Below are 20056 nucleotides of genomic sequence, written 5' to 3' on the forward strand. Positions count from 1 at the left end.
TACTAAAATATTTGAATTGAGTATTAGAGACCTCCAGCTCAGGTCTCAATTCAAGGAATCTTAAGGCACACAACATGTGCGACAAGGGTGTTTTTTTCTTCCATTATTTTCTCGCAACTTCGACGACCAATTGAGTCCAAATATTCGCAGGTTTGTTTTTGTATGGATATTTTGAGATACACCAAGTGAGAACTTGGTGTATGACAATTACTGGTCTTTGACAATTACCAAAAGTGTCCAGTGCCTTTAAACTTAAACAATTAGCTAAGCACATAAAAATTCTGCTTACCAGACTCACCTTTATGAGCTACCCCATGGTCCGAGGAGGGGCGTGAGGATGAAATGAGTCCAGTAGACATCTGGGTGAACTGAAGTTAAAGTAAGGCTTGTTTGAAAGACTAGTCCCTCTTGTATTGGACGTGGAGATATAAGACAGCACCGTATGATGACGTCAAACCTGAGGAGTCACAAACCGCGACCTGGATGTGGAAACAAGTATTTGATGCAAGTTAGTATTAAGGTAACGACTTGACTGAAGACTAGCTCAAACCATGACACGGATATGGAAACAAGTATGGGATGCAAGTTTAGTAACAAGGTAAAACGGCTTGACTGATCTGAACATGGAACAAGTAGGATATGTAAGGAACAAGTAGGATATGTAAGTTAAGTATTAAGGTAAAGGCTTGACTGCAAGACTAGCTTAAATCGCAACCTGGACCTGGAAACACATAGGAGATGAAAGTTCATTATCAAGTTAACGACTTGACTGTAAGACTAGTTCGCTCGCTAAATACAACATCGATTGGGTATACAGAGATTTTCACCTATGAACTCACAACGAAAGCGCTGCGTAAAGCAAGCCTGTATTGAGATTTTGACTTGTTGGCAAGACTAGCCCTTCTAAATAGCTTGTTTCATCGACAGTCAGAGTTTCAAGTGCAGTATTGTACACGTCACTTCTGGTGGTGTGTGGGGGGGGGGGGGGGGGAGGGCTTACAAACTATTACATGTATCCAGAGTACACTATGGAATCAGTCCGTCCCCTCCCCCTATCTCTCTTTAGACGGTGGTTTAAAATCACCCCTCCTTTAAAACGTGGCGACAGTAATACAATGGGTTTTAAAAGGGGGTGTCTGTGTAAAGTGATTAGTGGTGTTTTCTTAGCTTGGTTTTTTGTAGTGAAGAGTGGGTTGTGGGGGTAGGGGTAAGGGATATCAGAGACGGCGTAGACAAGGGGTCTCAATTACCCCCCAAAACCGGTAATTTTCTCTTCTTACTCGGTCAATACCTCAATGCGCTTGGTTGCTCTTTTTGACGGATCAACATTGACGAGTTAGAGTCGCGAATTTTACAGACGGTTTTTAACAAAAAAAGAGAAGTTGCATGCAATCTTGTCGAGTGGGGTGCGGTTAGTTTATATAATGTAAGGGTTTGGGAGATACATTGACAACTGTTGCAGTAGACAGGTGCTTAAAGAGGGGAAGTTAAACAATTGGAAGAAGTTGAAGAGAGAGGGGTCGGGGGTTTGGACAGTTCTTTTCAGCACTGAAAAGTTTCAAGATTTCCGAAGTTATACTCAGCAGTTGTAGAGAAGACTCCCAAATTCCGAAAATAGGACGAGAAGTTCTTTCAAGAACATAATCTACCCATCAAGTAGATGTGGTGTCACCGGAAGCCAAATAAACATTTTTTTTTGTCTTTTACGATCGCACAAGATTTTGGATAAATCTTTTTACAGTCTTCTTAAAAACCATAAACCAAAGTAGATGGTTCTTTGAATAAAAAGAACCGCTAGTATTAATAAGAAAATTATTAAGTTGGAATGATTATTAATCATGTTTGTTTGAAACGAATGTGAATCTTTCGGATAAAATGTACCACGTCCATTTTAAAATGAGCGAAAGTAAACACATAGGCCTAACTTTAAACAAGTTTATATTAAGTTATCTAATTTTTATGAATGGCCCTTTGAAAGCTCGACCCAAACAACCGTGTAACAGAATAATCGATCTGAGTTAATCGACAATTCAACCATCCGCTAAACAAACCAATAAACAAGCAAACAAATCACAAACCGACTAACCGACAACATATTGACCAGTCACGCGTCGCTCCTTTATTCGATTCCCCCAGTCCACTCTAACAAAACACAACTAAACTTTTTAAACAAACTTTCCTCAGACACTGACCACTCTAAGCTCTCAAACAAACAAGCTCCCCCTTAAAAACATACACACAAAACGTGAAGAAAAGGGTTAAAAACAACTTTCAATTAAAAGGGAACCAGCTTTATATCCACCCCTAAAAAGACTTCTTCTGCTTTTGTGCTCTCGCCATTCAGTTTCGGAGACAAATTATTCCGGAAAAATCACCGAATTACACCTGGACAATGCGCCGATCGGAAGTGGCCTGTCAACGGGGCCCTCTGTTCGTTTCTTCCCGGTGGCTGTGTTGGATTTGTAACCCATCTTGCGTTAATCCTACATCTTGTTAAGAACGTCTTGTGAATGAATGGGGGGGGGGGGGGTCGTCTGGTTCCTATCTTGGGCTGAGGTAATTCAAGATGAGTTCGGTGGTGTTAAGAGTTTAACCACCATCTTAAAGGATTTCATAAACTGTTGAGGAGGATATACGCATGCACTTAAAGACAGGGTGTACTTTTTGTTAAAAATTAATAGCCTAGTATTTACTCCACCAATAAATGACCATACCAAATTGCCTTGGTGAAGAGCTTTTTTTTTTTTTTTTTGAGGGGGGGGGGTCTTCATTACCCATTATTTTTATCATAACCGATTATATATTTTAAATTAACGAAACAGAAAAAAACGACCCAGAACCATCAGTCAAATATTTCGAATCCCCCCTCTGTGTTTTAACCTCACTCTTGCACTTAAGCGCAACCCGAGACGTAAGGCGGGTTTGTATACCGTGCATTCCTCACGAACCACGGCCTACCAAAGCCAGTCAAGGTTCGCTCCCGTCAAAATGAACTCACATACCCCCCAAGAAAGGAAAGACAAGTAAGACAGAAAATGTCACTGAGAGCGAATTAAAGAATTCTCGTCTCGCAGACGACATTTGCTAATTCGAGAAGAGCGGGAAAACAAGGGCACATCAGGTTGTACTGATTGTTGTGATTGAAGACACGTGTTCGTGTGCAGGTTAGATCACGTGATACCATCGCCGAAGATATACACCTTAAAAACTTCCTTGGAGATGCAAGTTCGACTGTTCGACCTTTCGTGTTCTACTTACTCTTTTAAATCAGCTCTTGTATTTCTAAAAGAAATCTGGTGTCCGTGTAATAAAAATTTGTGCACGAACACCTCTTGTCCTCTTTCGAAATCCGTATGTAAGTTTCGTTTTTTTATTGAATTTGCACGTCTAGTGCACACACAAACGGGAATACGAGAGAAATCGAATTGAATTGATTTGAATGTAAACAATTGAAAACAAATCTGACTTTCGATAAAATACCACGATGGCACCGGTCAGTTCCGAAACTTCCATCCAGGTTTTTAAAGTGTATTATGGTATACAGGCTACTGCGTGAATTATCGTTTCAAAACAAAATGGCAATTTGTAAAAAGTTTGCAAAAAGTTAGATTACCAAGTTTGTCAAATCGTAACGTCTCAACTTTATACGCAAATGAATATTTGACAGTTGTTGAATCGAGTTTCGCTTTCTATTCGATGAGAATACAATTAATGAAATGTGATCTCATAAATGATGGAAGGGATTTAATTTTCTACCGATTTGTAAAAGGAGCAGGTTGATTTAGAAAGAACAAATCTGAACGACTAGAATTGCCCATGAAATGGAAGCCAAAGAAATCACATATACACCATGCAGCTCATTTTCCCTCAGAATGTGTGAAATTGTTCATGACGTCTTGTAAGGAAGACTACGCCCCAAAAGGTCCCGTTGGAAAGTGGGTCAACTTAGTCTCCCGACAACGCGGCAAAACTTCAAACAGATGCCGATTTGTGATTTTTATCAGAAACGTTCCAACAAATAAGAAACCGTGCGGTGTGAACGAAGTGTTTACGATTAATAAGGCAGGTGTTTCTTAAAACGCAAAGAAAGAAAAAAACTTCGGAGGAACAATTTTTCATGAAGAAAAATAATTATGACCCATATGTTTCACCCTATTACGTCAAAGCAGTTCTGGGGAAATTAGTGTCAGGGGCTAAAAATAGAGAGGAGCGTGAAGCGGTGATGTGGGTACGAGGTTGATATTGCATGCCCTCTGACCTCCGCTCAGTTAAGATTAGAAATATAGGCTGCGAATAATCAAAGGTGCTTAGTTTTCAGTTCGGGGTTTCTCCTTTACATGTTAAGTGACTTGTCAGAAGGATCAGTTAGCTTCTGATTTCACCAAACAGTCACCCTTTTCCCTGGTCCATATTTCAAATTAAATAGGGAGGGTTTTCAACACTAAACCATCCACCAGGACCACTCAGTCTGTGGCCATTTTGGAGTTAATTCTGACTAGTCCTCATGTGTTTTAACTGGCATTTTTGGCCAGCGGGCCATTCTTAGTGAAGAACGCTGTTTTTTTTTTTAAGACTGTAAAGTGACTTCCACTCTCCAGTTCTCAGTGTACTCGACAACCAATTTATGTAAGCAAAAGACTGGAGATATATTTCAATCTAAAATAACAATAAATGCTCTCTTTGTGGGTATTGAGAAGATATATTTTTGTGAAAGTTGCTGGCATTCATTAACTTTAATTAGCCTCTTATTATTTTATACAAATGCCTCCAAACGACATACAAATGTTATTTTAATATGACTTGTACTCGTTGACATTGAAGGGGTAATTTAAAAATAGGAGCTCAACGGTTGTATAGATAGATGGGCCACAATTCATGCACCAAACTAATTATAATTTTTGTGTAGGCCCTCAAAATCTTTGAATAATTAGTTTTTGGGGGTCATGCAATTGATATGTTGTATATAAATATAACAATCTATTCAAACTTGGGGTTCTGTGATCAACCTTTTGAGGAGACTGGTTAAATTTAGGCTTGAAAATTGGTCGCGTTTGGCTTAGGGAGTGGATAAGTTAAGTGCTTCACGAAAACTGGCAACAAATCGGTTTTGGGAAGAAAACAAACACGTTTTTCGGGGTTGCTTTTCGCGGATACTTTTTTAGCAAAAAGTCCAAACGGCTGACTTGCCAAGAATTAAAAGAAACATGAAGTTCAGTTGACAAAAATATGTTTGATTGGTATTCAAGAGGCTAAAGGACATCAAATTATTGTTGAGTATTTGTTTTAATATTTAGTATTTAGCGTTGGTTTCTATGAGAGTTTATTTAGTGTGTGTGCACCCCCTATACGGGGTCGATTTCACAACGAATTAGGACTAGTCCTAACTTTGGACTAGTCCTAGGAGATATACAAATTGCATGGATAGTCCTAAGTTAGGACGAGTAACTGGTCTTAACTCGAGATAAGACTAGTCCTAACTCTTTGTGAAATCCACCCGTCATGATTGTTGCGTCTTATGATACACCTGACCTCGCAGCCACTGCAAAACATACACTAACTCCCCACCCAAGGGCCTCTAATCAATTTGACATCAAACTGGAAACAAACATTTATTAGCAACTAACTAGATCTAGTTCCTCGCAGGCGAAACAGTGAGAACAATTTCGAACCCTCATCGCGCTGAGACACAGAGAGAGAAAACCCCCGACCCTCTCCAGTACCGACCCATAGGCTTTACGTATATACTCCACCTACCAATAACATGTTGGATTTAATTAAAAACTGGACCAAAAACAAGGTTATATTTGTCCAGAAAACATTGGGTCGGTGATCTGCCTAGGAGTGCGGCTTAAGAGAGCCGGGGACGTAGCTCTGGACAGACGGGGGGAAACGGACGGATTACACCGGGGATAAACACTGCTATTTTCGCCCCATCTGACAAGCCGGCTGCAGGTTTTGTTTTTGTTTATACCCTTCACAACCACCCGTTGAAAATTGAATGAGTTCTCTTGCGACTTGTAACGGGGTTGTTGTTACTGTTAGAGCGTGCGTTTAGGGCCCAATTTCAAAAAGCTGTTAAAAAGGCAGTAGACACTATTTGGTAATTACTCAAAATAATTATTAGCGTAAAACCTTACTTTGTAACGAGTAATGGGGAGAGGTTGATATTATAAAACATTGTGAGAAACGGCTCCCTCTGAAGTGAATAGTTTTCGAGAAAGAAGTAATTTTGCACGAATTTGATTTCGAGACCTCAGATTTAGAATCTGAAAGCACACAACTTCGTGTGACAAGAGTGTTTTTTTCTTTCATGGTTATCTCGCAACTTCGATGACCAATTGAGCTCAAATTTTCACAGAATCGTTATTTTATGCATGTGTTGAGATACACCAAGTGAGAAGACTGGTCTATGACAAGTGTCCAGTGTCTTTAATCGTAGGTTTTGTGGCAGTACAAGATCTTTCATGAACTAATAAAAACTTTTAGGGAACTCGGGTTCTAATCAGAAATAGCAAAACAGGTTGTTTTAGAACTGATACAAATGACATGGTTTTTTTTACTGGAACGTGAATTTAGTAAGAATAAATTGTGTTTTTGCTATGAGCTACTTTTCAGCTTCAAAAAATGTGACCCTCGTCGGGTCGCAAACAAAATATGAAATAAAAATAAAACCGCCCAGCAGTTTTAACGACTGTCAACATTTTTTCAAGATGTTGTTATCAATGTGACTCAGAAGCCGATGAAGTTGTTTATTCATGTTCATAAAATCCCAGAAAAAAAAATATCGCTGGCTGCAAAAGAAGGGGTAGGAAGCAGTCACTACAAAGTGTGCCCTCACTTAATTTTTGTTGATACAGCAAACGGTCAAGTATCGCTTGACCATGACTTTCACGAGTCGCAGTATTATGTTAAAAAATAACATGCCAGGCAAAATATACCCACTTAGTCTTGTCAAACAAACTTTTAGCAGGTCGTTAAACTGGAACGACAAACGGCCTCAACGTCAGAGATTTTATGATGCCACAATGTACTTACGGTCTAGTTCCCTGTGTACAGTATGGTGGATACTAATTGATGTTATGGCAAAGGGAGACCAGACTACTTTTGCGATCAAGCGTAGTTTTCACTCCATTCACGTCAACTGTCCTTTTCTGTCCACGCAATTCACTAAAATAATGGTGAATTGGTAATAATAAAGGAACATATTAACGCATAGAGGAAAGGGCCAGGATATGCCAATACTTGCAGCAGCTTGTCTTAGCACAATAAATATACAACACGAAACTGCCAATTGGACAGACAAAAACAAGAACACAAGACAAACAATGTCTATACTCAAGACTCAAAACAGATGAACAAACACAGACGGACGAATACAGACAATATTAGACCTCTACTGAAATGTTTCGTTAAATTGATTAATATTGACGAAAGAGTAAATATTGATAATCCAAGCAATTTTCTTTTGAAAAAAAACAAAAAAACAAAACATGGAAGACCATTAATTTTTGACTTCACAACAGCATGTGAAATACCAAGTCAATGAAGTTGAAGCAAGCAAAGTTGAAACTGTCTTTAGATACCGTCTGGAAACCTTAATTTCATCAACAAGCACGAGTGTAAGGTGGGTGTCAAGATTAACTCAAAATAACAATTACTCTGACACAATATTTGCATATCTTATACTACAGCATGGTGGGGGAATTTAATTTGCATCACACTGTGTGAAGGTGTTTAGTTTGTGGTAAAGGTATTAAAGGATTTGTTGAGCTGACAAAATAGTCACAGACAGTGTTCATGAATTGTGTGATCAACCACATGAAAAAAAAACCTGTGAAGATGTTGGCTTAAAGGCAGTGGACACTATTGGTAATTACTCAAAATAATTATTAGCATAAAACCTCACTTGGTAACGAGTAATGGGGAGAGGTTGATAGTTGATTTTTTTTATGGGTTTTCAGATACAGTTTTCTCGAACATGATTTCGTTTCAGAGGGGGAAAAGTTTCAAAAGAAAAATGGTTTTAGTATGAACTCCATAATCAGTAAGCTTTGAAACTAAAGTTACATTGATGATTTTTGTTTTACCTCTCCAATCCTGTATATAAATACCTTTGAATTTAATTTAAAAACAGGTTGCCACAAGCTAACCAAGACGTTTGGACAACACTTGCGTACAAACCCGTTTTCAATTCCGGTTTTATTTTGTAATCACTAAAAAGAGTTAAGACTGCTGTGTGACGGTCCTTTTTCTCATTTCGAAAAAACCACCCCGCACGCTCAAACAAAATATCTGAGCAGCAACCCTATACTTCGCTTTCCTTGACTCCGCTAAATCCTTTTCAACACCCAATGGAATAGAAAAAAGCCCTGACAGAAACTACACAAACCCCCCGTTGATAATTGTTGTTCACCAGCAAGTATTTCGGGGTCTCGTACCGGCCCGGAGGCGTGTAAAGTGGAAGGGGGGGGGGGTCGATCGAATCCCCAAACCCACCACCAGCTGGTTGCATGTAAGAAGGACGTTTATAGGAACTCTGGAGCCAAGGTTGACAACAAAAACACTGAGGCCATCGATGGGTTTTCGACATTCTTACTCCAGAAGTTTGATGATTTGTTGTCAGACTCTGTGAAGTACAATGCCCTTCTATATATCTCACCATGCGCGGCTTATGACAAAATTTAGGCAGTTTATACTACTGTATAAAAGTCTATGTTGTACGAGTTATGCCTATTTGTTGCTGTTCTGCTATTCACAATTCAACACATTCAACATGAATTGTGCAGTAAATGTCATGAAAGTGAGCATAAAATGGCGTCAATTTTTTTTAGGGCAAAGTATACCGGGAAAAAGCTTGACGAGTACCACTGGGTTTAAAGCATTTAGGACAGCTACAGTAAGACAGGGAAACTGTAGTGATGCACAAGGAACAGTTATGCAGAACTATCAGTAAGAGTTCGTTTGTGCTGCCATGTAACCAGGGTTTGCCCTTAACTTTGTCAGTGACGAGCTATAGCAGGAACATAGCTTCTCATTTTAAGGGCCAATCAGCTTTTGCACTTGTCCATAACGAAATATTAGATGTCTTTCGATACTGAACTACTTGGAGAGCACTTGGAGAGATTTTTGACTGGTCCTCAGCTTTAACTGCATTTGGCCGGTGGACCACTTTTTAAGAAGAGCTGATGATATAATGAAATTAAAGAGGCTTAAAGCTGTTCAGAAAACAATGCCGGTTCAAAAACCATTGGGTGTAATGTACACCTACCCTTAGTATAACAAACCACTTCTAACACATGATATAGTTCTGATATAACTAGATTACGTTCGGCAACTCCGCTGGTGGTGCTAGTATACAACAGGCCTTCCCAAATCAACCAGAAAATGTTTATCTTGTTATATTAAAACCTATTGCTACATTGCATGCTTCATTTAAAATGACTGCCTGAACGGATTTCATGCATCGGGAAGTCATGTGCCGGGGTGTGGATCACTGTGCTGAGTTGACCCCGAACCAGAGGCGCGTTGGGCCCCACGAGATGGTCGGCAGCGGTACGGTGGAATGTCTGATTGTCGTTGGGAACAAACCACCATAATTTGACATTGGAGCCAAATGGCTTCCTGCTGAAGTGTTTAACACGAAAGCTAATGACATAATGTTATTTTACTCAGAATAAAAACTTTATTGCGGATCTTGAATGAGTGTGGACAAGGAATGAGAAACATCGTGTTTTTTTTTATAATTCGTACCACTTCAAACAGCGAAGGCATGTCTTCAAGGTTTTGACAACTCTATGGAAAATTTGAGTTTGTGTGGTCAGTCAAAATCCAAGAAGAGGTTGCTAAGTATTGAATTCGTATCACTTCAATGCATGTTTACTAAGTTATGAGAAGTCTAGGGAGAATTTGAGTTTGTGTGGTCAGTCAACATCCAAGAAGAGCTTGCCAAGTTCCAGGAATGAAACTCGAAGAATCTTATCTAGTCATTATATTACACACACCGATGGGAAAGTCAAAACGTCTTGGGTTGCGGTCAAATTGGGATAATTGATGTGGTCGGTCGTACAACCAAGTGCCCCGGAATCAGACTATAAAAAAAAAAAATATCCAGAAGACGTTTAGAGCATACTGATCGAAACGTCGAGTTGAAACCAATGGTTCTTTTCAGAACCACCCCAACTCATTTAGAGATTATCATTACATGGTGTTACCGCAAACCTTTCTATATTATAAATTAATTATAAACTGGGGTACTAGCTCTTGGTGTGGTGGACCCAATACCATACACATCTGTCACTCACCACACCAGCCAGAAGGTTTGAAGCGGTTTGCCCACATTGGACACTTATTAGCGGGGCGTGCAAATCCCCAACAAACAAGGTGATAGTTTATGGCCATTAATTTATGTAGTTTGTTCGCGCTTCGTGTACGGACCCGAGCCGTGGCTGGCTGCATTTCTATGCCGTGGTCACACGCCATTTGACGGGGGCGAGTCCCGATGAAAGATGGTCGTTTGTCAAAGTGTTGACAGGGCTATTGATGGGGTGCGATTTAATATGTTTGTCGAAAAGATCAGGGTACTTTGTGATGGGAAGTGAAGTAATTGAGGGCTAAATGCTTCAGTGGTGGTCTAGTCTTTAAAAATGGCAAGTGTGAGTTTAACCATGCTCCATGGTTTAACTTGAAGGAAAGATAAATAGTTTGCTTTGGAAGAGTTAAACATCAGTAATCTTGTTATAGATAAAGTAAACTGGCTTAGGATAAATACAAAGCAATTGTAACCTTAAAATCGGGCGAGCCAGTTCTGAAATTAAGTAAAGTAGGTTTGAGATCAATAAACTAGTTTATGATTCAGGTAAGGCAAAATTTAATCTTGTTCCAAAATCAATAAGCCATATTCAAGTCAAGCAAATAGCTTTTATATCAAACAATATAACTTGTAAGAAGTAGGCTATTTTAACTATAGTATAACTGAGATCTTCCTCTATGGATCTAGTAAGCAGAAGTCAATCTCGTTCCTATAGACTGTAGTAAATATTTCTTAAGAAATCGTGTTTCTAAACCATGTATTACTACATCTGAACACAAAAACCAAACCAAGTTCTAAAAAGAAGCTATTTCAAAAACCAAAGTAAGCAAGTTATACAAATCAAGTATTCTGCTCCCCAAATCAAGTATTCTGTACCCCAAATCAAGTATTCTGTACCCGAAATCAAGTATTCTGTACCCGAAATCAAGTATTCTGTACCCCAAATCAAGTATTCTGTACCCCAAATCAAGTATTCTGTACCCGAAATCAAGTATTCTGTACCCCAAATCAAGAACTCTGTACCCCAAATCAAGTATTCTGTACCCCAAATCAAGTATTCTGTACCCCAAATCAAGTATTCTGTACCCCAAGTCAAGTATTCTGTACCCCAAATCAAGTGTAAGCGACTCTGGCAGCCCCATTCAACATGCACATATCATGAATTTGTGATCATTTTATTCGACAGTTGGGATTCCTATATCCCCCAAACGCACCACCCATAACAACATTTCAGCACGCTGTGCACCCGGTCAACTGGAAGATATTCGACTCTACCATGGACATAGAGAGGCACAGAGAGGCACTAGTTGAAGTAAGGACGGTGCAGTGTAACAGCAAGGTAGAACTCAGTGATGCAAAGTAAAGATGAGTGGTTAAAGGCAGTAGACACTATTGGTAATTACTCAAAATAATTGTTGGCATAAAAACTTACTTGGTAACGAGTAATGGAGAGCTGTTGATAGTATAAAACATTGTGAGAAACGGCTCCCACTGAAGTAACGAAGAAGTAATTTTCCACGAATTTGATTTCGAGACCTCAGATTTAGATATTGAGGTCTTGAAATCAAGCATCTGAAAGCACACAACTTCGTGTGACAGGGATGTCTTTTATTTTATTATTATTAATGCACATATGAAGGGTTAAAATACTTGGATCAGAAAATGCGTTAAAAGAATTTAAATGTGTACGTTTTAAAGACATGCAAGAGCTGTTTTGTGGCAAAAAGGTATGGTGGGGGCAAAATAAGGACAACCCATTGAAGCAAAAGCTAATGGTGTTTTTTTTAAACCAAAATAATGTAAAGTACACAGTGAGATATCATGCGCAATAAGGGGAATTAATTTAATATACTTAACTAAATAGTGTGTAGTATTGTTCATCCAACCATAGAGATAGGTCCCAGTACTATGATCAAATCGTTGTAACAGGTTTTTTTTTTTCTTTGCGGGAAGTGTGTACACATGGATATTAAAATAAAGTTATTTTAAATTCTCTAACTTTTATTTGCAAGAGTTTGATTGTCAATTTATCCAAACACTTTTGTAGCATTCATTTGGGACCTATCCTGTAGAGACTCGACCTCCACTCTATATCAGTTTATTCAATTTAAAGTATTTTATCTACAGTACAATACCAAGAGTTGATTCTCCTTGGGTTTTTGTGACATGTAATCCTCTCATCCCGTGAGATCAAAGATGGTATCGGTAAATACCCTCTCGTGAACTGCCGTTGAAAAGTCAAATCCTACGGTACAGAAACTCCCCGGACGACCACTGAAGAATGTGAGTTTACCGTGCTTATAGAAATACAGTCAGTGTTTATGGACAATAATTGCGAGCAATCATTCTAATAATTGCGAGCAATCATTCTTTGAACTAATTGTCTTAACTAGTATACGCTTCACACCAGACACAAACCACAAAAGCCTTTCACACTCTAACAAAGGGTTCTATTGTCTTAAAAGGGGTGATTGCCATTAGATGTCAAATGAACAACAACGGCTGCACTATTCCCGGAGTTCGAACGGACCAGACCAGACACACGCCGCAGTGTACTCTGGCCTCTTGCCCCGGTACAGTTCCCAGGAAAAACACGGTGGTTCTCCGGTGTCTTCAACCCTCTCACATTCCATGGCGTACGGAAATGACAAAACAATCGAAAGTACTAAATTAGGGCAGTGAAACTTCCTCCAGTTAGACAGAACTGAGTTCAAAATTGAACAACCTACATCACTGCTTATACTCTACCTCAATATAAAGTACTTTGATAATTATTTCACTTCGAAGTAATGTGGTTATGGAACCCCCCCCCCCCCCCCCCAAGAAAAACAAATAATTTGAGAAACGTTACTTTCAGAAACGTTTCTCAGATTTGTGTATAATTACGAATTATTCTTCCTGAATGCGTTCCGGATTTCCGGTGATATCTCAAAAACGCTACCACCTTTTGAGATGAAATTTTCACAGGTTAGTTTTTGTTCTATATTATCTGCATTGACATAGGATTAGAACAATCGAACGGTTTCAAAAACCAAAGCTATACTTTTCCTTTAAAACTATATGAAAAACAAGTGACACCACAGCTCGCCTATAGATAGTTGACATGTGTTTCATTCATGTGGTATTGTGAACATTTTGACTAGCACACGAGTGAAACCAGCCGTGTAAAAGACGCAAGTGGAGGGATTTACGTGTATATTTACAATGTCCTGTCAAAGCATTAAGTCGAGCAAAAGAAACTGGGGTAGAAATAAAAAAAAAAGGCTTCCCCAAAATCAGGGTTAATAGTGATTGAAAAAGGACCCCTACTGCGCACGATACAGGATAAATAATTCAGATTTTGAGAGAGTCGAGTAGAAAACTGAAACACCAACTGACAGTATGTCAACCTTGTGGCACTTTCGATTATTGTGCAATCAATGAAACTGGTTTTACACGATTAACACCATTTGCAACACACTTCAAATGTTTCAATTGTAACATGAATAAATCTCCATAAATTGCCATTATTACTACGACAAACATAAGGACAGTTTTACTCCTTTTGAAGTTGTTGCAAGTCATACAATTTTTGTGTGAATGTTTGTGGTTGATTTAAAACAATGCATCATTTTTTTTTTCTAGGAAGATTGTGGAAGTTTGAAGTAGCATCCCTATAGGGTTTAGGTTGCTCATATTCAAGAGTGAGTAGTGCAACAACTCGACGTTTCGATCAGTATACTTTGGATGTCAGTTCCAATAGTCCAGACATTTCTGGCAGAAATTTTAGTGGTGATTTTTTCTTGATTTCGAGACCTCCGAATTAGATTGTGTCGTATCGAAATCAAGCATTTGAAAGCACACAACTTTGTGTGGTAAGGGTGGTTTTTCTTTTACGACCAATGGACCTGAAATGTTCACAGGTTTGTTATTTTATGCATATTATGTTGAGATACACCAAGTGAGAAGACATGGTCTTTGACAAGTACCAATAGTGTCCATTGTCTTTAACCACCCAGATGAGTGTACTAAGTGCAAAGATCTTAGCCACTTATGTTATAGCTCCATGGTTATAGTCAATAATAGTTGGTTCAGTAAGACGCAATGTTTATCTCTTTGTGAGCCAACCCTCCACTTCACCACTCAGCCACCATAAGAAGGTACTTTGCAACTAGATTAAGACCAATATTGAGTTTACTAAACCGGTCAGCAAATACCCATCTCTTATGCTCATCTTCATTGTCCGGGGCTAGACCGGTCAAACAATGGCCAAAGACAAACCAGCCATCCTCTTCTTTAGACAAACCGACCGACCGCGCTGCTTGGTTGGTACGGAAGTGCAGGGTTCTTTGACACCGCGAAGATATTATGCCGTAGAACGGGTTGTACTTTCACTAGGGTCAAACTAAGACAGACATGTACACGGTGTGTCATGGCGGCCTCGTGTATTGTGCAGTAAAGCCTATAAGCCAAAAAAAACATTGGAGTTAAAATTACATGTTGGTGTTTTTAAAAAAAATCATGGTGTATTTCAAAAGACTGTTTGGCATGTACAAATACTTACTTCAAAATAAAATATGCTCCTTTCCCTTGTTTTTGTAATTACTAATTAGTCAAGCCTACATAAATTTACCTCCACTTGGGTTGTCCAAAACCTGTCCTGCTTTTCGCAAACATCCCTAAAGGTGGGTTTTGAAAATGTGGGGTTTATTTACTAACTGAAGAATGAAATGACACAATTAAAATTCAGTCTTTTGCCATGGATGGAATAATACATGTCACAATATTTTGATTTCTCAAAAACGTGGGCAGATTTTCTCTAGTTAAAAGAGCTACTACTGTTTCTCTATCTGTCCCCTGTATGGCTGCTTCAACCATAGAGCAAGCTTGTTCTATGCTTCAACATGTGTCTTGAACACATGCCAATTTAAACTGGTGGCTATCCTTTCAACGACTATTGTCAACTTGTTGAAAGAAAAGCCAATATCCATTTTATAACTCGGTGCTAAATCGATCCACACATTTAACTGGCATACACCACACGCATTAGGAATGCAGATGTTTATTTTGCAGGCTTGATTGGCAGTGAAGATACCAAACTCGTTACTATTGCCACCAGCCAGTCTTGCTTGCACTGTCAGTGAGTTGTGTTGCAATTTCACTTTGCTCTTCCTTCGCAGATCAGAGAGTCTTGTGAATTCTTCGTCCACGCTCTCGTAAGAACATGAACAGAATCAACAATCACAACAGCAACAACAAAAACAACATCAATATCAACAATATCAACAACAGAAATGTCAAGATAAAGAAGAAAATCAACGACAGGAACAGCATCAACAACAACAACATCAACATAAAAAAAAAACATCATCATCAAAAACATCATCATCGACAACAACAACAACAACAACAACAACAACAACAACATCAACAACAACAACAAAAGCAGAAACATATAGAGCCTTTCACTGCAATCAAGCTACAAGTAAACTTTACTCTTCTCATGTCATGAATTTGTCCACAATTTAACTTGTTTTTCTTCTCGGTCGTTCGTATTCCAAGAGGTCAGATAATTTTTAAACATGATCTTTGAATCATCTACAAACTATCAGAACCATGTAATTATACTTTGACACAAGATAACAAAAAGCAAGAAGACTGATACGAGCAATAAGAAAACAGCAACAAAAACAACTCAAACAAGAACAACAAGAACAACAACAAGAACAACAACAACAACAACAACAACAACAACAACAACAACAACAACAACAAAAACAACGCTGCAACAACAACATGATCAACATCATCTCAACAAAATTAACAACAGAGACCAATACACAAACTGTAGATATATTCAGAACGAACTGTATCGTCTGTATTTCTTTACTGGTGACCCAAATTTCTACCAGGGGTTGCAACCTCATCAATCGGTTTGCCATTTATAGTTCAACTATGCTATGTGTTCTTAATGAGTAGCAAAACATGCATACGAAAACAGTTGGAACTTCTATATAGACTCAGACACAAAAATAACTTATCAAATAAGCTTAGACTTTATGAATAAGACCAAAAACACAAGACTCAAAATGTGTACTTCACCAGTCCTAAAGAACTTAACACTTTTGTGAGGTAGTTTATGGCAAAAGACCGCAAGTATTTAGTGTCAGATACATTAAAATTCATTGAAATCTAAAACCTAAACGATCCAAAGTTCTTTATAAATACTGACTGGAGAGGACGATGGTATGTAAGCGAGGAATGTTGGACACGATATTTGCATATGGTGGACATGCATTTATAAACCAGACTGAATGACTCGAGCTCTTTGAATAAAGTGCCATTCACACGACAGCAATTTAACTGGGGTCCCTTGCTTAATTTTAGCCTGGCTGTAAAATGTAGCAATGTTTGACAAGATTTAGCAAGAGAACTTGGACAGTGGACAAAATTGTTGTCCTTTCACACAAGGTACATTTGGTAATATTTAACAACCATGCTACAATTTAGCCATGGACCCTTGCTAAATTGAACTCGTGTGATGTAAAAGGGGCTAAGCCAACATGAGGTACCATAACTCTTAAAAATGAACCATTAAGCCAAGACTTAAGAGATATTTGACGAATGCATTAATCACTCTCCAGTTTTGACAAATGTTTTTGTATCGATGTTGCTAATCAGACATGACACTGTACATGATGATACACAACTTGTTTTACAGGCTAAACAAATTTTCATACTTGTTTACAAATTTTCTTTGTGAATCTCCTTAACACAAACAGGTCAACAAATGTTTAAGAACACGACAATAATCAAAATGTCTTCATGTGGTTTTCGGTACCAGTAACATCATTTAAGAAAAATAATAACATGATTTGTCTGAAAATATATTTGATGTTGCCGGCCCTCAACATGTGACTTTCTTTTTATCTGGAACGCAATGACCTCTGTGATTATCTTGTGTAGTATGACCTGATTAAGTGTTTTATTTATGTTAACTAGGGCGCATTCAGACCATGAATTAGATGTTATAAAAATTGTTTAAAGGTTGGAATATGGATTGACTATAGCATAGCTGTTGAAATGTTGAAACAGAACTGTAAACAAGTTTGCAGTAATCTTGTTTACTGTAGTTGTCTGTAGACAAAAAATACATCTACGACAACGAGTTTATTCGTTCAATTTAGATGCCATGCAGCCACATTATGAAGACAATACTAGTGAGCTGAGGCAAGGGTCGGAATGTGGCCATTTTGAATTCGCTACACACGAGGTACGGGCTGGCTTTTTGGGTCATTTAGAACTCAAACAATGAGTGCTTTTAAAAAGGGGGTTCTATTCTTTTATTTAAGGCTTCGTTTCAACCTCAACATACCAAGAACAGATGTGGGTTCTGCCACAATAATGAAGTCTTACGTATGCAGTTAAACAAAATGGCGGGGTCCAATGTTTACCGTGAGAGTGTTGTTAGTATTACATTCCAACAAGTCGGTATTTTAAGACTATGGTGTTACAAATTGAAATAAAGAAGTTCATAAATGACACAACCTCTCTCGTGCTTAATACAATCATTGATGCTTTCCTTCTATTTGAACTATTTATATCCCAGCATTTTGAACAATCAGATAATTTCAAATTTGACGATAGTATACAATACACAGACTCGAAACTACACATCATTTTTGGCCCAATAAATTTGCAATTTATACTCTTTTTATGTGTCCATGTTTACACACTGTCTTTAATGCAATTAAAGTGGTACATTTCCGTTTCTGTCAGAACATATTAAGACCATGTTAGGACCACAACTGCCTAATATTACTTGTCATTGAGTTAATGAACACTAATTAAAGACGTCGTTCATTTGTCAGATTACTTCTATTTAGTATTCAACTCGCCACTTACCGAGTTCGAAAATTCTCGCACCGTGATTTCACACCGATGCTGATGGGTGATCTGGATCCAAACGTCCCGGTGATTAGTTTAGGTTTTCACCAGGTCGGAAGTAATTCCCGTAAGTTGGTAGTGAAGAAAGCACAGTGTGTGTATAGCGTAACACAGTCAAGTCGGATTGTTGTGTACATAAGACACCCGTGCGTGCCAATGAAGATTGAAGTGATGTTGACAAACTGTCCCCTTGTTCCGAGGATGGATAAAGTTCGGATGACCAGGAGCAGAGGGTTTTTCTCCCCTCACTAATCACTGTCCGATCCGTTCCGATAATGTCAACCGATCACGTTGCTTGGAGCGTCTTCGAGTAGCTGACGTGGCGGGGCTCCCGCTACTAAACGTCCCGTCTGGTTGTTGATGAGCCACGGTGCGCTGTGTACAGCAAACCCCGGGGCCTGCCTTCCAAACTCGCCACCGATAAAAAAAAACCTCTGAGAAAAAAACCACACCGCGTGCAGAGTCAATCCTCCAACGGGTTGTCAGCGAGCTTAAGCCCCCTGTCTTTCCAGCTCTGATCTGTCACAGGATCCCTTAGCCGTTCCGTCGTAAGACCCGCCCAGGTAATTTTCTCCACGCAGAATAAACCTTCACCGTAATTAAAACGCAGTACCTTTCGGCGATGTTTAAGAAGAAGAAGAAAAAAAAGTCCAACTGTTATATAAAAAAACAGAAACTACACTCAAGACGATGTCCACCCTTCTCGAATAACCGAGTCCTAGTTGCTTACAGATGTTTCCGTCTGTTTGTGGTAATTCACCGTAACTTGAGCGAGAAGTCCACGCCGGAGTTGGAGCATGCAAACACCGGTGTCGAGTCGGGGACAAGTTTTGATCCTCAGCAAGCACCAGTTCCTATTATTCAACCTCAACCCCTCTAAACTGACTTCTGAGTTGTGGCACAGACGAAAAACACACGAGGGGTTTTTGTACACGGTCGAGTGGTCGTGTCAGTCAGTGACCGCGTAATACGATGGGGTTTCACATGAGATTCCGCTGGTCATTTGACACGGGATTTGTCCAGTGATGCATACAGGGTGGGTAACACACAACACAAACACACAAGCGTTGAGTCGGCTAGCTACAACTCATCCCTCAGTGTAGTAGTAGTAGTAGATAGAGAGAAGGGCACAGACAGAGAAAAGATCACACAATGTGGAAGTTCTACTCTCCTCGAAACACCAAAGTCGTTTGCACTTTTTATCCCTGTACTCTACAGCCCCATCCGGTTAACCACTCCCTTCCCCTCTGATGTTATTTTTATAGTGTTGTGTATATATAAGTAGTTAGCCTAGGTTTGTGTGTATCATAATGCACTACTGTTTCATGGTTTCACCCACACACGGACTGGAAGACACCGGGGCCAGCTCGAGACAAACGGGGTCCCCGGTCCACAAAAAATTACTTATTCAAACCCTGGGCGGGGCTTAGCTGGCTTGCCTATAAACGAAGAAAATGTGAGCTCCGTGTGGCATGCACCCACCGTCTTTCCTTCCTCCATGCTTGATCCTACCTCGAGGGTAGTTCTGGTTCCAAAATACCCACTGCCTCTTACAGGTCTGCACTCTGACAGAAAAGGGAGTACGAAGAGAGTGAAAGAGAAAAAAACTCACTAGTTCGCAGCTCTTCCGAAGCCCGAAGCGATTCCCTTCATTTTTCCAGTTACCCTGTCTGCCTCTATCCCCGGCTCGCTCTCTTCCGATTCTCTTTCCATCGTTCCTACTTGAGTCTGAAGGTAGCTGTACTTTTTTTCCCCGACCCCCCCCCCTTCTCTACAGCCAAGAAGAAGGTCACGTGACTCATTAAAGTTCTACCCCTACGG

The 20056-nt window shown here is 39.3% G+C and overlaps 1 protein-coding gene across 2 annotated transcripts in view; it reads right to left on the reverse strand.

The window, feature by feature from the left end:
• LOC139953866 (paired box protein Pax-6-like) overlaps positions 1 to 19185 on the reverse strand; it is a 106358-nt gene extending 87173 nt beyond the window's left edge. The window contains exons 1-2 of one of the 2 annotated variants that reach the window (XM_071953456.1): positions 18194 to 19185; positions 299 to 479 (exon numbers count right to left, since the gene is read on the reverse strand). In XM_071953456.1, the coding sequence (XP_071809557.1) occupies positions 299 to 359 (61 nt within the window). In that variant the 5' untranslated portion in view covers positions 360 to 479; positions 18194 to 19185. Of the gene's footprint in view, positions 1 to 289; positions 480 to 18193 lie in introns of both variants that reach the window. The other variant, XM_071953453.1, reaches the window with a different exon arrangement.
• Between the last annotated feature and the right edge of the window lie 871 nt (positions 19186 to 20056).

Source organism: Asterias amurensis, chromosome 22, assembly GCF_032118995.1.
Source record: "Asterias amurensis chromosome 22, ASM3211899v1".
Classification (NCBI taxonomy): domain Eukaryota; kingdom Metazoa; phylum Echinodermata; class Asteroidea; order Forcipulatida; family Asteriidae; genus Asterias; species Asterias amurensis.